Source organism: Seriola aureovittata, chromosome 3, assembly GCF_021018895.1.
Source record: "Seriola aureovittata isolate HTS-2021-v1 ecotype China chromosome 3, ASM2101889v1, whole genome shotgun sequence".
NCBI lineage: Eukaryota > Metazoa > Chordata > Actinopteri > Carangiformes > Carangidae > Seriola > Seriola aureovittata.
In genome coordinates, this window is record NC_079366.1 from 21,275,046 (window position 1) to 21,291,294 (window position 16,249).

Consider the following 16,249-nt stretch of genomic DNA (forward strand, 5'->3'; position numbering starts at 1 on the left):
TTATAGACTAAACCAGAGCCAGCCCAAGCCTTTATAGGGCCCTAAGCAGAATTTGATTTGGCAAATGACATAAGTTTGGTCTCACATTGGTAAGGACGCAACAACCCCGCCACCCCTCCAACTTTTTAATACCGTCAACCAAATGGTTTATTAACATATAAGATCTGAATTTACATTCAGAAATGCCCATAAACAAATATAATATATGTACATGTGTTGAATTTCCATATATGAAATATATGTACATATGAAGTAAAATCATATATGTATATACAATATAGCCTATATATGTAAAAATTACATATGAAAGCTGTTGTAAATTGGAACAATATAAAATGTTGACACATACTGTATGTATATTTTACTATGAGTATTTCATATTTGTTATAAACTTATATCTTTATATATCCAGAGGATGTATATTTGTCATGATAATATATCCTCTGATAGGTGACACACATATGGTAACATCACTCTTGATACAATATGTCTAATATGTCATATATATGTCAAAATGTCAAATGTCATAGCATAGTAAGGCATAACACATTAATAAAACATCATAATGTCGTATGGCATAAGCCGTCATAGTGTAGTAAGGCATAAAAATGTCACAAAACGTCATAGTATTGTGAGGCATAAAAACGTTAAAAAAATGTAAGTAAAGTATGGAATAAAAATGTCATTGTATAGTAAGGCATAAAACATCATAGTAGAGTAAGGCATAAAAAGTCATAAAAATGTCATAGGATAGTAAGGAATCAAACGTCATAGTATAGTAAGGCATAAAAAGTCATAGGATAGTAAGGCATAAAACGTAATGAAAATGTCATAGTATAACAAAGGGACAAAAATGTCATAATATAGTAAGGCATAAAGAGGTCATAGTATAGGCCTAAAAAGTCATAATATAGTAAGGCATAAAGAGGTCATAGTATAGGCCTAAAAAGTCATAATATAGTAAGGCATCAAAACATCATAAAAAGTCATAGTACAGTTAGACATAATTAGTCATAAGGTATAAAAAAAGTCATAGTGACATTTTCATGGGATTTTTCGAAAGAAATTCAACTCATACTTTGATATATCCACCATTTTTATATTTACTCCTGCTACCAACCTGACTGCCAGCATACAGAAGACGGAAGCCAGGGTTAGCTTGTCAGTTTAGTTGAATTAGTTGACATTCTTAAGTGATGTTAAATATCACTGTGATATTCTCACATGACATGAGCCTGTTGGATTTCAACACTGTAGCCCAGAGAAAATTGTCCACTTGGACAGAAGATGTGCAGCAGCACTAAATAAATCAATGCATAAATTAATGACAGGGAAAAAACGTTAATCGGCAATTGGATAGTTACCAATCCTTCTCTATACTCTGTGATGTCTTTTTCTTACGTCACTAGGCCTACATTTATCTGATAGTTTTACCCCCTCAAATAAACCTAACCTACCTAACAGCTTCCAAGCCAAGTACAGTAGCACTTATCTATTTTTCTACTGCTTGAGCAGAACTGCTTGAGATCCCAAACAATGTAATTATATATTATATAAAAAAGAAAAAATATATATAAATAAAGACTTTGTGCCCTAAGCAAGAAAATCATTGATGGATCAATCAATGATGAACACACACAAGAGGAACCACGCACAGCCCAGAAATTCAGTAAAAATATGATTTCATTCATGATATATACAAAATACAAATACAATTTATGTACTAAAATGTACACACTCAAAATTCATTAAGCCTCGCCAGTGTTTACATTCAGTAAAAACGAAATTCACACTGATAATCATCCATTTTGGAGAAAGAAAGGAAAAAAATACTCGCTCTCAGAAATGTAAACATACACAGTGATCCATATTTACAAGAGAACAAAACAAGCTCTGGAGCAGACGAGAAAGGAAACACAGACCGCTGGGAAAACTGGGGTGTTCAGCTACCATCTCTGTCCTCCAGTCGTCTCACACATGGCCTCACCAATTCTGATACGTGAGAGCGCAAACATGCCAGTGATTTCAAGACGAAAAATAGCTTATTTGACATGAAGTAAATGGGGAAAAAAGCACGTCAATGCATAAAATACACAGTCAAATGTTTAGGTAAGTACCAGTGATCACAAAAAATAAGCTGTTGTGTTGAATATAATGAACATTTGAGCCATTTTGGTTCATAGTGTGTACTCTGAGTCTCTGTCTTTGGGTTTTATTAAAATTAGAAACCACTTGTTTTAGTGAGCAAATACTCGATTTAACTTCTAGAGAAGCAACATAAGATTATGTCAGACATTATATGCTGGTCAGAACTGAAACAGAGAAAGCTATTGGTTTAGTAAATACTGTTCAGCTGATTGAAGTTATACAAATAGTAACATCTCCCTTACAAAAATACACAGAAATCTTGATCGCAAAATCCTTCTTTAAAAATAGCAGTAATTCCATATCTATTATTTTACTTACAAGGTTTTTTTTTTTTAAGACTTCTACAATAAAGCGTGAGAAAAATAACTTTTCTGTTCTGATAAAAATGTTCAAAAGAATAGAAATAAATTATTAACAATACAAGTGTGATTCAGGTTATTTGTGTGTCCTGCTTAAGTCTGGAGAAACGTCCTCTTGTGAAGGTGAGGTTTGGTTGGAGATGAACTCCTCAGGTGAAGCAGGTGACTTTGTGTGGCTTTGAATCAGTCGTGGGTTGGTGGCTCTCTGTGGACGTCAGAGATCAACAGAGTAGACTAACAGGCTGTTCCCCGAGTCAGAAACATGAGCAGCACAGATGGCAACGAGAAGGGAAATCGGGGTGAGGTGTGTTTGACTGTATCTCCAGAAACTAAGCAACAGTCCTTTTAGAGTCTTTTTTTTTTCCTCAGATGAACTTAGTTGAGTCTCTTTTGCTGATGAGAACTTCCAGCAGCCGCAGTTTGGCTTTAATGTGCTTGTATTCGTTGTACTCCACTGCCAACGGGGAGCGGTCCTCCTTCTGCACATTTCTATGGGAACAAGACGTGGGTGGAAGACAACAAACATTAAGAAATGGAGAAGGTTCAGCTGTGGAAAACCCATTATGCATTATGCCTCTGTTATATAACCTGAACAAATTCTTCTTTTCTTTTACCTTCCGTTTTGTCTAAAGAACTGGTCCTCAAACTCTTTCAGGTTTTTGCGGATTCTCTTCTTCTCCTCTCTGGTCTCTTGAAGCTGCTCCAGAAGTTCCTGTCTGCGAGAGAAATGGCAGAAATATTTAAATATCTTGCATTAAAATATTTAAATATGTTGAACAAGTGGTGGACAAAGTACTCAAATCCTTTGCTTGAGTAAAAGTACTAATACAGAGAAGTAAAAATACTCCATGACAAGTCAAAATCCTACTTAGTAGTATAAATATTTTAAGTAAAATATACTACTATATGCTACATGAATATACTACTATATGCTACGTGAATACTTGGTTTGTGTTGTCTCTTTTCAGTAACTTACATGGTGGCAGAGTGAAGGTTAGACAGCCTCATATCCGTTGTGTTTTTAGACGGTGAGAGTTCATCCACTGGTGAAATGAAACCGTCCACTTCCTCGTCCATGTGGTCCAGGAAGCTGAGCACGCTGAGGTCGGGCCGGACGGTCACAGTGAACTGAGTCTTTGAGTCTCCGTCGTCCTCAGAGCCGTCCTCCTCCTCCTGCAGGAGCACAGAGAGGTCAAACGGTGGCCGAGGCTCAAAGCGCCACATCGTGCAGTGAGTGGTGTTACTGAGATAAACCCGGGGCTGTTGGCCGGGCCTCCAGGCTCAAACACTGCAGTGCATGAGGGTCGTGCAGTGTTAGTCATCAATGGTTATAAATCATCACGGTACAGCAGCAAAATGTCCTTCGATGCTTGTGATTCACGTCTATACTCAAAACTATGTATGCAAGGATTTAAAGAGCGCAGTGGACTAGAAGACGCACAGTCCCCTGAAAACCAGCTTGATGCTTCTGAAAGTCCTGAACCAGATATAAACAACCTTCAATACACTGAGAGCAGAGATTTAGTTCTACTGAGATTTGATTACAGTTGGTATTAAAACACACCTAAAGTATCATTCTGCGTCACTGCAACATGGGTTTTATTTTTGTAGCTTTGGCTGTCATATCTATTGTAAAGTAGTTACTAATATCCATTTTAAACTGGATGTTATTTAACCCTGTGAGTAATATAAAAGTGGATACTAGGTCAGTATTTCTTTGGATGATTGAGTTGTCATTGGTTATGTAGCAGAAGCTTTTACATTTCAATAATTTGTCCATCACTTTTAGATACTTACTGTCAAGTTTTTAATGCACTGTCAATACACCTGATGTTCAGGTTGGTAGAAGGTGTATGTGCAGGGAGCCTATGGTAGCTGGTAGCTTATTGGTTATTTTAACAATGAATGCAATGAATGCAATACAAACTCAAAGTTCACATTATGTAATTACACTGGAAAACTGACCTGTAACAGTTTAGATCATAATTATAAAGTTTGTGTCTATCTAAAACTATGACTGCTTGTATTTTTTGCCCCTTTGGTCTTCAATCTCACCACATCACACATCTCACATCTCAGCAATCAACTGAGTGGGCACAATGTAAAACGAAAATGACAAAATGATGATAAAATAAAACCCAAGTTCATTATCCTTAATAACAGAGCATTTACTGTTTCTATATTTGAATCAAAATCACATGATTCAAACATCACCTCCAGGCAGCTACTGATTCAACATGTCTACAGATGCTTGACTACAGATACTGGTGGCAGAAAACAGGCAACTGCCCAATCAACAGGCAGCAATCAGGCTCATTAGAGGGGTGGATGGTAGTAAATAAGGGGGAGGTGGGGTTGGGGGGTAGTAGGGCGGGGCGAGGAAGGAGAACTGGCGTCTGATTATTGAAGCAGCAGCAGCTCTTCACCTTGATATCATCGAAGAAGAGCGCGGTTTCGCCCTCGATAATTGGCTGAAGGAGGGGACCTCGGCGCTTGCTGGAGGGAGAGCCCTGTGGTGACGGTCAAGAAGGAGGAGTTAACCACGCTGAGACACTCACTTTGGTGTTTGCAACGAGGAAACGCCAAACACTTCCTCCCAGTTTTCACTGAGTTCTGCGTCTGAACTTTTAAAGTAAAGGGTTTTCCTTCTTTACTTTCTATTCTTCTATTTGTCCACGATAACAAGCTTTTTTCCACAAAAGATTCAAATGACAATAATGTTGAAAATTTTCCTAATCAGCAACTTGAAAAATTGACTGAAATTTAGATTGCAACCTGAAGCCTCACATAGATCCCGATATCACAACATATTTGCTTATTTTGTAAAGGGAGTGTACAAAACAGAACAATAAAGTAGGAAAAAAAAACATACAAATAAAGGTGTCTAAATTTAGTTCAGTTAGCTAATTCTGACTTTTTGAGCGTAAACTCTCAGTTAACTTTCGTAAGAGACCAACATCATCTGACTTGACCTCTCATGGATAATAAAACTGCTGCACCATAACTTCTATTGTACAGAATAATCTATAGCAGTGGTCCCAATTTGCATGATGGGGATTAGAGGTAGTGCATTATATAATGGATATACTGTTGGTACATAATGCAAATCATATCTTACATAATAAAATGGTTATTTAATAGTTAAGTACATGAATAATAGGGAAAAGAAAGCGTATACACTACTCTTATAGGCAGAGTTACATATATGTTAACTTACATATATGCAATGAAAACAATATTCAAAGTAGCATTAATAATGCTGCCAGTTTTTCTGTTTCTTATCTTCAATTGAGACTAAAAAGAAATCCTCCTATTATAGGAGTTGATCATTTTTACAGTTTCTGACCCTCACCTGCAGTTATCATGCTGTCACTTGCTGTGAACTCTCCTGTCTGCTACCTATAAGCTACTTTACGACCAGAGGATCCACTGAGCCACTAAAGCTGAGCTTAAAGCCTGGAGAGAAGGATAACACGTCTGCCACCAGTTCCAAGCGCGTGTTGGCACTAAAAGCCAATGCGAGCTGGGATTAAGTGTCTGCAGACGTATGGACAGTGCGACGATGATTTGCTGCTCGCTTCTCAGAGAGTGGCAGGACAAACAAGCAGCTGCGAATGAAAAAAAATAAAAGGGAGGTTAAGATGTGATACTTACAATGACAGGGATGGTGGAGGCTCTGCACAGGATCTGCTTGACCAGGCGATATCTGTCATACAGGGGTTTCATGATTTGCCTCTCGCTTTTGGTGACCTGAAGCAGCAAAAAAGAGAAACAAAGACACCTCGTTAGCTCAGTATTAGTTTCTTTCTGTCGTCCTCTGTCTCCCTGCAGACTAACTCTCTGCAGCACTAACCGTAAAACAAAATGACAGCTAACCCAGATTGGCAAACAACAGCGCTGCAGCCGTTCTTCAGAGCGTGAAGGTCATTAAACACAAACCACCAGGGCTACCCAGTGTGAGGAGGGAGGGTGGTGACAGAAAGTTCAACTGCACTTCCTGATATACAACAATAATAGCTGGGATTAGATGACACAATTATCGCAATTGGATTCAAACAAAGAGCGTGTCAGTTTGGTTATTCTGGGTCACAATCAAGCGGTAAACAAGATTTTCTCTGTTGAGGCCGACACTGCTGGCAGCAGATCAGGCCTGTGGAGTTTGCTGTATCTATCTGAGTGGAGGTGTATGAGGTGTAGGAGGAGGAGGATGACTTACTGGTCGGCCATGTATGCTCTCGTAGTAGAGGAGAGCTTTCTGCAGGGCTACTTTCTCTGCTCCGATCTGCTCCCGTGTCATATCCTGTGAGCAGGGGACAGGAAGTGGGTCAACACATTGTAGAAATGACCGGAGTTCACTCTCTGTTGCAACACGCATTCATCCTCATTTGGTTTTACACACACACTCACACACACACACACACACACTTACTTCAGCACCATAATAAATTCAAACCCTGCTGCCTGCTTTAAAACGTCACCGTTTATCTTACATGTAACATTAGTTTGCTATAGACGTTTTATTTATTTATCCATCCCCTGTCAGTGTGTAACCTGGACATGGTTGTACCTTGATGTCCTCGGGGCGGTTCACCTCCTCCCTCTTCTCCTGTAGCTTCTTTAAAATGGTCTCCAGGGTGCTCTCCACTGGCGGCTTGGGCACTTTCTCCTGCTGAGGTTTCTTCTCCAGTTGAGAGCCGAAGCTTTTGGGCAGCGTGTTGCTGCGCTGACGGGTCAGAGGAGGCAGGTCCTCTTCAGACTTCAGGAGCTTGTGTTCTGGTTAGGGAGAAAACTACATGTGAGCTTTATTGATTTTAATTTGAATCATCTCATTACAGATGAGTGATGTTCATTTCTATGTCTTACCTTTAAGATCTTTACGAAGCTTGGCCAGTTCGTTTACCCATCTCATCACCTCTGAGTTTTCAGCTTTGTCACTGTGGGAAGGCTGCATGGAAAAAAAAAGCAATGATACAGATGAAAACAGATTCTCCTTTCAAAATAAGACAGCAGCACCTATCATTACAGCTCACATGAACATAACTGTGTTGGCCATAAATCTGAATTGGAGCTCTGGAAATTGGCCTTGGAAAGAAACAAGCGCAGAGCTCTGTTTCCTATTTAAAATTCATTGTAATGAGTCATCAGAGTCTCCTCAGCTAGTAAATAACCTTGTTTATAGTGTGGAAAAAAGTTTTTAAAGTCAGATTTATTGTGGCAGGGGATTATTTTGATTTATTTCTGATGAGAAATGACTTCTTACCCTGTATTTCCGCTCCTCTTCAAACTTCTCCTCAAATCTGTGGATCTTTTTCTTCAGGACATGAATCCTCTTCGTGAGCTGAGCTGATGTCAACTCCTCTTTCTCATTGTCACAGGAGCCGAGAGATGAACTCCGCCTGCGACTGAAGAGATAAATGATGTTGTTAATATCACTGTCAGCTCCTTCCAATTGCCTCTAGGTACTAGACCATGCCAAGTGCCTACCTGACAAACGAGTGTGCATTTGGCGGTGAGGGAGGCACTTCAGTGTCGTCCAGGTACTGCTGGCACTGTCCGTAGGCGTAGAAACGAGGGGACAGCATCGGGTCGCTGTCTTCCTCCAGCAACTGGCGGATCAGTCGTCCTCCGGCGTGAGGGGACAGTCGAGCTTCCTCGCGGTCCATGCTCTCCCTCTGCAGAGATGAGTATGCTGGGACTGGCTCTGAGTGACACACAAACACGTACACGCTTTGTGTTAAAACGAGATACTTTGCTTACACTGTTGTCAAACAGAAGATGCACACACACCAAAGCAAACAAAGGACAGGTTAGGCAGGGAATCTTGTTTGGAAATGTTGTGCATGCTGGTCGGCGGACAACAACATGTATTCCCCATTTTCCCAAACAGCTCTGTAGCTGCAGAAGAAAAGGATACAACAGATACTCCTGCAGAGCTGAACATACTTTAACTCCAGTATTAAATCTACTTTTTGAATCAGAATACTTTCAAATCTTTTATAAAGTCTAACTGGGATTAAAATCTTTAACCAAAGTTACAAATACCATGGAAGAATTTTTAAATGACTGATTAAATAAATGGATAAAAGGGGAATATAGCTACAACTGGGAAATTTTTCCATTTATTGATTAATCTGCAGATTATGTTCTCAAAAAAATCTGTTTTATTTTATGTTAATCTTCAACAAACTGATTTATTAGATTTAGATCTATGCTCTATGCTAATAAAAAGAGAAATCCTTTCAATAACTAATAGGAGTTTGTCTTTTTTTAAATCTAATACTGAATTTATACTTCTCTGTTTTGTAAAGTCTAAGAGCAACATAAAAGATGTGTCAAACAGGATTGCTTGTTTTCAGCACCAGTTCTCATCATATGGACATCTTGTATTCTCTCTGGTGTTGTGAAAGTCACTGGACATGATGAGGCTCCCTTCCTCTGGGGCTGGACAGTCACAGATGTTGTCCTGAAAATATGGGTAAGACCTGCCCACCCTCCCTCTCTCTGTTCATCCCCTGGTTACAGTCTCTACTCTGGCAATAATTATGTCTGGTGAGAATAGTCATGCAGATACTCCTGACAATCCCTGGGCTATTAATAAAGCTGGGCTCTCTGTGGGATAATGTCAGGGCGCGACCCCTGTTGAGAGGTACAGTGACGAGTTTGTATTTTAGTTTCCACTCTGCATGGTGAGGGATAAACCATGCTGATGTGTCTGTTCCAGCACGTGTGCAAGAGAATAGCACACTGTTATAACAAGGAAGGAAAATTCTATTGAAACTGCCAATACATGAGACTCAGCACTAGACATAATGTACATTTCATGGAAAACGAGAGACATGTAACCTCAGGTGTCAGTGGACTCTAGAAATATACTGAGGAGTAGCTACACAGGGAGAAGAGATGGAAGGAGTGAAAACAAACTCTGAAGGAAACCAACCGTCAGTGTAAACATTCATGGTGTCAGAAAGCACCCGTGAAAATATGCACACCCAGTCTAAAACTGCACATGCATGTTTTGTTTAGCTGGGGTGACTTGGGGCGTACGAGAAGTGACTTAGCTCAAATTCCAGGTTAAGAGTCCCGGGGGTCCTCCTGTGCTTCTAGGTACGTGCAGTTTATCAAGTAGTGACTCCCTGGCATGTTTAAGCTTGCTCACAACAGCAGGTGAAACTCTCAATCACACCAAATGTCTTCCTTTGAGGTCTATTATCTACCTCAGAGTACAGGGCAGTGTAGCCGGCCAGTAAGGCTCCATGGCATTTGAAATTAATCCTTTAAATCAACTGCTCGCTGATGGTTCAGGATTAACTAGACTAATGAAACAAAAAACATGCCAGTTTGCCTTTTCACTAAAGGTTGTTGTGTGTGTATGTGTGTGTGTGTGTGTGTGTGTGTGTGTGTGTGTGTGTGTGTGTGAGAGAGACGTGTGTGTCAGCCACAATGTTCCAGACCATTCAAGCATGTTGCCATGCAGAGGAAAAGGTCATTTCTTTCTTTTTGACATGTTATTTACAGCGAAGCAAGTCAGCACTGACAGTGATGTAGCACAACACTTACCATCACAACTTGGATGGAAAATGCTTTTGAAATCAAGGAAAGGGGTGTTAAAAAACGGAGAATCTGGAGGAATAAGACAAGAAAAAGGGGAGAAGACAAGGAAAAGAACAAGATGAAGTGATGTAAAAGGAACAGAAGTAAAACAAAGGACCAGCATGCATCCTTCTTATAGCAATGAATGTGGTTTATCATCTCCCTAATCAACTCATCAGAGTTATGAGCTTAAGATATGTGTATCTTCCTGTTCAAATGTCCATTAATGTCTTTCCAACATCACTGGCAGACAGGCAAGGACAGAGCAGCAGCGGATATCAGGTCACCATGACAGGCGTTGGCACAAAGTGTACTGGGACAAAGGTCTCACACCGCTGCCTAATGCCCTCATCCCCCCAGCATACTCATTTACACAGTCTAACACGTTCTCTACAGTATTCACACATCCCCTAACCGTATTTACAACCATTGTACCGATTTATTAACTGCTGATTCAGGTTGGCTCATTTTGCGAGAATATAAATCCCTCTTTGGTTCTCCTTACTGAAGAATAAACGTGCCAACTTCACAGAAAAAAGAAACCTCACAAGTTCAACTTTGCACGATACATTTACACAATTGAAGTTCGTGCTATGGCAAGCCCTGCTTGTTTTCATGCTTGAAAGGCACCCAGAGGAGATACTGTATGTCTGAATGGCCTGTCACAGCCAATGATGCAGGCTCCCCGTGGTGTCCTCACTGCCATGAACTCAGTTATGTATTCAGGACAGAATGTACAGGGAGGAGGTTGAAGAAAAGCCGAAAAGCCAAGGGAAGAAAAAAAATAACAAGAAGCAAGTGATCTTAGTCTTGATGTCAGTGTGAAACAGCCACCTACACCTGAATTGTAGATTCCCCGAACAAACAGCTTACCTCCTCCATATCCTCGCTCAATGCAAATTACATTTTAATTACAAGCAAACACAATCAGAGACACCATGTTCTGAACTGACACACATAAAACACGCCACACCTTTATGCAGATTAAAGTAACATTTTTTTTTAGCTCAGGGGTAGGCAATCAGCAAATGTTGCACAGCAACAACAATAACCTCTCAAAGACTGTTTTTTCTATATCATATTTGGCCACTAGAGAGCTCCACAAAACATGTAATTACGTGCCAATGCTCCAAATATGAAGCTGGTAGAAGTTGAGAGATTTATTGCATGGAACAATTTTGCTCTGACTACCAGATCAAACAGGAAACAGTGGTGGTGGAGGGAGTGAAGACCAACATTTGCAGCGCACAGAGTTCAACACGCGCTGCAACATGCCCCAACACTGTCTTTTACTGTAGCAATGAACCTGTTGGTTATCATTCCAGTACACTTCAGCAAAATGCATAGCTCTCACTGCTCAGTACAAAAACCTCCACCCTTCCCCACTGTGTCGCAATGTCCTGACAAAACAATCACAGTCTTCGTGCATGGCGATTGTGCATGATTTCCTTTCTGCACAAACCCCAACACTGAATAAACAAACACATTGATAGCAAACTCTAAAGACGTCTGACAGCAAAACAGAGTTGGAACAGACGTATGAATAATGCAATGCTCGTGGCTATTTCTGCAAACTCTGCATTAGTAATGACACTTGATAAGCCAGCATCAATAAATTAAATGGACCTACTTCATTAGTTGCATTTAAATTTGATCTCGTGCAAAGTTGCTATTAAATGCACATGCACAGATATCACCATCACTATTCCTGGAGTGACATAGCAAACACGAGCTGCTCAGAAAAATTTAACCCCACTTTTTAAATGGAGCACAAGTCTGAAATTTTCAACCAGGCTCAATAACCTCTCCAAACACAAGCCAAGTTTCTACAGCTGGTTGACTGGTACACTGTTATCACCATTCGACCCCCCTTTAATGATTGATTTTGACTGGGAATTACAGCAGCAGCTGAATCTGGAAGCAATTCAGTCACATAAATCGCCAAGTAAGTGATACATCCTGGTAAAAACCCGGTGTTTACTCTTTAAATAAAACCGCAGGAGGAGTTCTAACTTTAGCTGCACCGTCATATTTTCTCTACTGGGATGAATAAAAGACTCAAGGTTCCCATGTGGTCTGTAATAAAACAAACTGTCTGCAGTGCTGCCTTATCTTGCCAACCGAGCAAACAAGTATGTCTCCAGTGAGTGTTTTCTCCTCCAGATATAGGTGGCTAGAGAACTTAAGAGGATCTTTTACTATTAAATCCTGCAGGAGAGACAGAGGGAGCTGCATCAGGAGGAGGAGGAGGAGGAGGAGGAGGAGGAGGAGGAGGAGGAGGAGGAAGAGAGGCAGCAGAAGGTGTGCAGCTGCTACCCAAACACCCATGTGCAGAGCTGGGTGGAGGGGACAGTGGGTGGGTTGTCTGGGCATGTGTGTGTTTGTATAAAAAGGCGTGTGTTCCAGATAGGTATTAGACCTATTTAAAAATGAAGTGTTGCATGTAAGAGAAACGCATGAAAACAACATTAATATGGCTTCCTGCCTCACCTCCCCAGTTGTTATCCTCGGTCAGTGCTGTCAGGTCCAGCCGGGGAACATCCTCGCAGCTTGTCTTCTCACAGTCCGGGTCTGAGCCTCGCACCTCTCCACTGCTGACCCTCCCCATGTCACAAGTGACGGGCGACTCCTGGATCTTCATCCTCAACGTCTGCACAACCATGAGAGAAAAGACGAGAGCCCTCAACAACGATGACCAGCCTGTGAACACACTCTTTAAGTTGAGCCACACACTCCCTCAGACTGGCCCTGCCCTAACGGAGGGGGCTGCTCCCTGCTCGCGATTGGCTGCCTCAGCTGGCCAAAACATCCGCCCATCTGTCTTTAACTGTGTGTGAGACAGCAGGAGTGGATTGGCTCCGCCTCCTCTTTCACCCACTGGAATCCCTCACCCCTCCCTCCCTCTCTTATTTTCTTTCTCTTCTCCCTACAGTAGCCCTTGTTGCTTTCTCTCTTGCCTGCCATGCATATATTCCCCACCCGAGCGCCGCTCTGGACTTGTTTGTTCCACAGCAGAAAGAGCAGAAGGGAGGGGTGGTGGGGTGTTAGGGAGGGAGGGAGGGAGGGAGGGAGAGAAAGGGAGGGAGGTGAGGACAAAAAAAAATAGCAGCCAGATTGTGAGCTAGCACACGTAGGCTGACTGGGTGATTTTTTTCTCTCTCTATCGGTCTCTCTCTGCAGACACTCAGAGCAGAAATACTACATGCAAACCTCCCCATCCAGCACCTCATTACTTCCTCCATTTTTACCTATTATTCACCAGCTTCTCCTGCCTCTCCTTTTTATGTCCTTCTCCTTTTTTTATCAGTCCACTTTGCTTATCCACAATCAAAGCTGTGTAATCAAATTCTAGCATAATGTAAATAATTTGGTAAAGCTACATACTCCACTGATCATGTATTTAGAACGTGTCCATGGATCACTTAGCACTAAGCCCATGGGGTCCCATTTCCTCTGTCCGGGCGTGGGACCAGGCTATTTTTAGGAAAAAACAGATCAAGACACACTGCTACTAGAACTCATAAATGCCACAGATGGCCTACAGGAAGGCGTGCAGTTGAATCTGGTTACAACAGCCCTTGATTTGTGTTTTTATTCATGATACTTAGTTGTTGTTGTTGTTGGCAGGTTTATGTAAATTAGTCTCAGGTGTTTGTGTTCTTGTGCTGAAGTGGAGGCCAAAAACAGGGAGTTATCAAGCCTACTCATCTGTTACATGGGAAATAACTGATGTGATCTCAATCATGGAGGCTACAAAGTGGCATTAGTGCCCAGAGAGAACATGCGGACTGTGAGCCACTAATAGCAGAAATTTCCCCTAAGCTGCACTTACCGTCACTGTTTTCAAGTCAAGAAACCCCCACCCATAACCCCCCATGAACAAGTACATAATGCTCCAGCTCACTCAATCAACAATTGAAAGCTCCTTCACATCCACACACACATTCAGTTGCATCAGCCTCTAGACTCAGTGTGTAAGTAAGTAATAAGTAATTACAACTGGTTCAAACAATAAGTAATAATGTTTTTTGTCTATTTTGTCTACAGTCATTGGTTTTGTGTCTAGTAGTTAATCAAAAATAATTCCTGTTGAAAGAGTTAAGTGTGTAGAGTGTAAGAGTGCAGATTTACAGAATTAAATTAACATAAAAGCAATCTCTTCTCTAATGACATATTTTGACCATAAAGATTTTCATTCAGGAAGAACTTGATAATTGTTTGTTAATTAGGGGTTAGTTTTTCATTTGTTCTATACTCTCTTAACTACTGTACTTCCTGTGTCTTTTTGTCCAGTCATGGTAATCATGCAATTAAAGTACGGACTCATTAGGCTTTAAAACACAAGAGTCTACTGGGTGAATGTTATGTAATAATATGAGTCTCAGAGGTAAGAGCTGCTGAAAGAGGAGCAACATCTAGTCCAGGTAATAGACCCTTAAGGGATGTAAAGGTTTCCTCATCAAGCAGCACTTTTGTCGTCAAACTGTTTTATATGCAAATGATTCATTAAAGGTGATTTGATAAAACCCCGCATCTGTGTCATGACTTTTACTTCACAGACATAAACATCTAATGAAAGTTTGCTGTCAGGCATCAGTGTAGAGAGGACAATTTGACATTAGTTCAAGATGCTCCGAATAAAATCACAGTGGATTAACAGCAGCACAGATGTAACAGCTCACCGTGGTCTTGTTGTGTTTGGATGTAGGTCCACACACTGCAGTGTTCCCTGAAACATCATCCACTGTGTTCACTCTAACACACTTGAGCCATGATTACATCATCACGAGAGGTCCAGCTGGTGCAAAGGACGGGTGAGATAGAGCTACTGCGTTTGCGTGCGTGCATGCGTGCGTGCGTGCGTGCGTGCGTGTGTGTGTGTGTGTGTGTGTGTGTGTGTGTGTGAGTGGCGGGGGATGCATTAGACAATAATTAAGCTGTGTTGGGGGGTGGGGGTTTACATACACAGTGTACAAACAAACACATGGTGGAATTTAAAGGGCATTTTGCTGAGATGGCACACAGACAAGCACAAAACCTTGGACACACACACATGCACACACGCGCGCACACACACACGCGCGCGCGCACACACACACACGCGCGCGCACACACACACACACACAATGTGGAGGATTTGGCCTGACATAAGCTTCCTGTCTGATAGCTTTGTTTCCCTTTGCACTCTCACACCATTTATGTGTGGTGGAGCTCTCCACACCTCCTTTCAAAACACACGCACACATAAAGCACATGTGCCTGCACACGATGTCAATGCACTGCCAGGTTCTGCAGAAAATGGAGACAAATACAGTGTGTGCTCGCAATTCCAGAGTTTTCCTGGTGCTCAGTGTCACTCTGAGCGACATGAAGAGCAACTTATTGTGAGAAGATGTGCTGCAAACAATTCCCCTATAAGTGACATGTTAGTTTTGCAGTCACCTTCACCTGCACACCATGAGCTGGTCCAAAACACTGCAGCTCTATCGCAGATTGAGACACACTACACCAACACACTAACGTTAAAGGTTTGGACTCAGAACACAGGTACAGCTGCAAGTCATGCTTATCCTTATTATCTATTAATCTCCTAATTATTTTTTTGCAAATAACTGATTAATTGTTTAGTCTATAAAAGGTGAGAGCATAGTGAAAAATGTGTCCATTGAGTCCAAGGTGATGTCTTATTTTATCTGGTCAATACCAATTCTGTGCAGCTTGCACTAAAATAAAAAAGGGATAAGCACTAAAAAAAAAATTGGGAAAATAAAAATAAATGATTCATCAGTAATATTTTTCTGTTGTTCTGCTGATTGGTTAAGCAGTATAGGCCTCAATTTCTGCCAGGTCACCAAAATACTGTGTTTGTAAACCAAACTAATAGCAGAGTACACAGAGTCATACTGTACGTATCAATATTTGAAAGATCAGCTGCAGGGGATGAGGTCACCATACAGACAGATCAGTTTATTAATTAATCTAACTAACTGCTGCTCAGAGGAAGACAAAAAGGGCCTGATGGTAACAATCATGTCTGTGTGATGCTCATGTTGTACCCCGGGCATTAATGACCAGCTGAGAGCCTGCTGCACCAGCCTCCACTCAGAGCGGCGCCACACCGGCTCCAGATGGCTGCTCAGTGGCACAGTGTG

General features: G+C 41.3%; 1 protein-coding gene across 6 annotated transcripts in view; it reads right to left on the reverse strand.

Moving 5' to 3' along the window:
- Positions 1 to 1,665: 1,665 nt before the first annotated feature.
- fam13a (family with sequence similarity 13 member A) overlaps positions 1,666 to 16,249 on the reverse strand; it is a 53,044-nt gene continuing 38,460 nt past the window's right edge. For 2 of the 6 annotated variants that reach the window (XM_056372408.1, XM_056372409.1), the window contains exons 15-26: positions 12,588 to 12,747; positions 10,065 to 10,127; positions 7,992 to 8,208; positions 7,768 to 7,909; positions 7,371 to 7,452; positions 7,075 to 7,280; positions 6,724 to 6,807; positions 6,162 to 6,257; positions 4,934 to 5,017; positions 3,484 to 3,680; positions 3,122 to 3,223; positions 1,666 to 2,996 (exon numbers count right to left, since the gene is read on the reverse strand). In XM_056372408.1, the coding sequence (XP_056228383.1) occupies positions 2,873 to 2,996; positions 3,122 to 3,223; positions 3,484 to 3,680; positions 4,934 to 5,017; positions 6,162 to 6,257; positions 6,724 to 6,807; positions 7,075 to 7,280; positions 7,371 to 7,452; positions 7,768 to 7,909; positions 7,992 to 8,208; positions 10,065 to 10,127; positions 12,588 to 12,747 (1,557 nt within the window). In that variant the 3' untranslated portion in view covers positions 1,666 to 2,872. Of the gene's footprint in view, positions 2,997 to 3,121; positions 3,224 to 3,483; positions 3,796 to 4,933; positions 5,018 to 6,161; positions 6,258 to 6,723; positions 6,808 to 7,074; positions 7,281 to 7,370; positions 7,453 to 7,767; positions 7,910 to 7,991; positions 8,209 to 10,064; positions 10,128 to 12,587; positions 12,748 to 16,249 lie in introns of those variants that run through there. The other 4 variants (XM_056372412.1, XM_056372410.1, XM_056372413.1 and 1 more) reach the window with 4 other exon arrangements.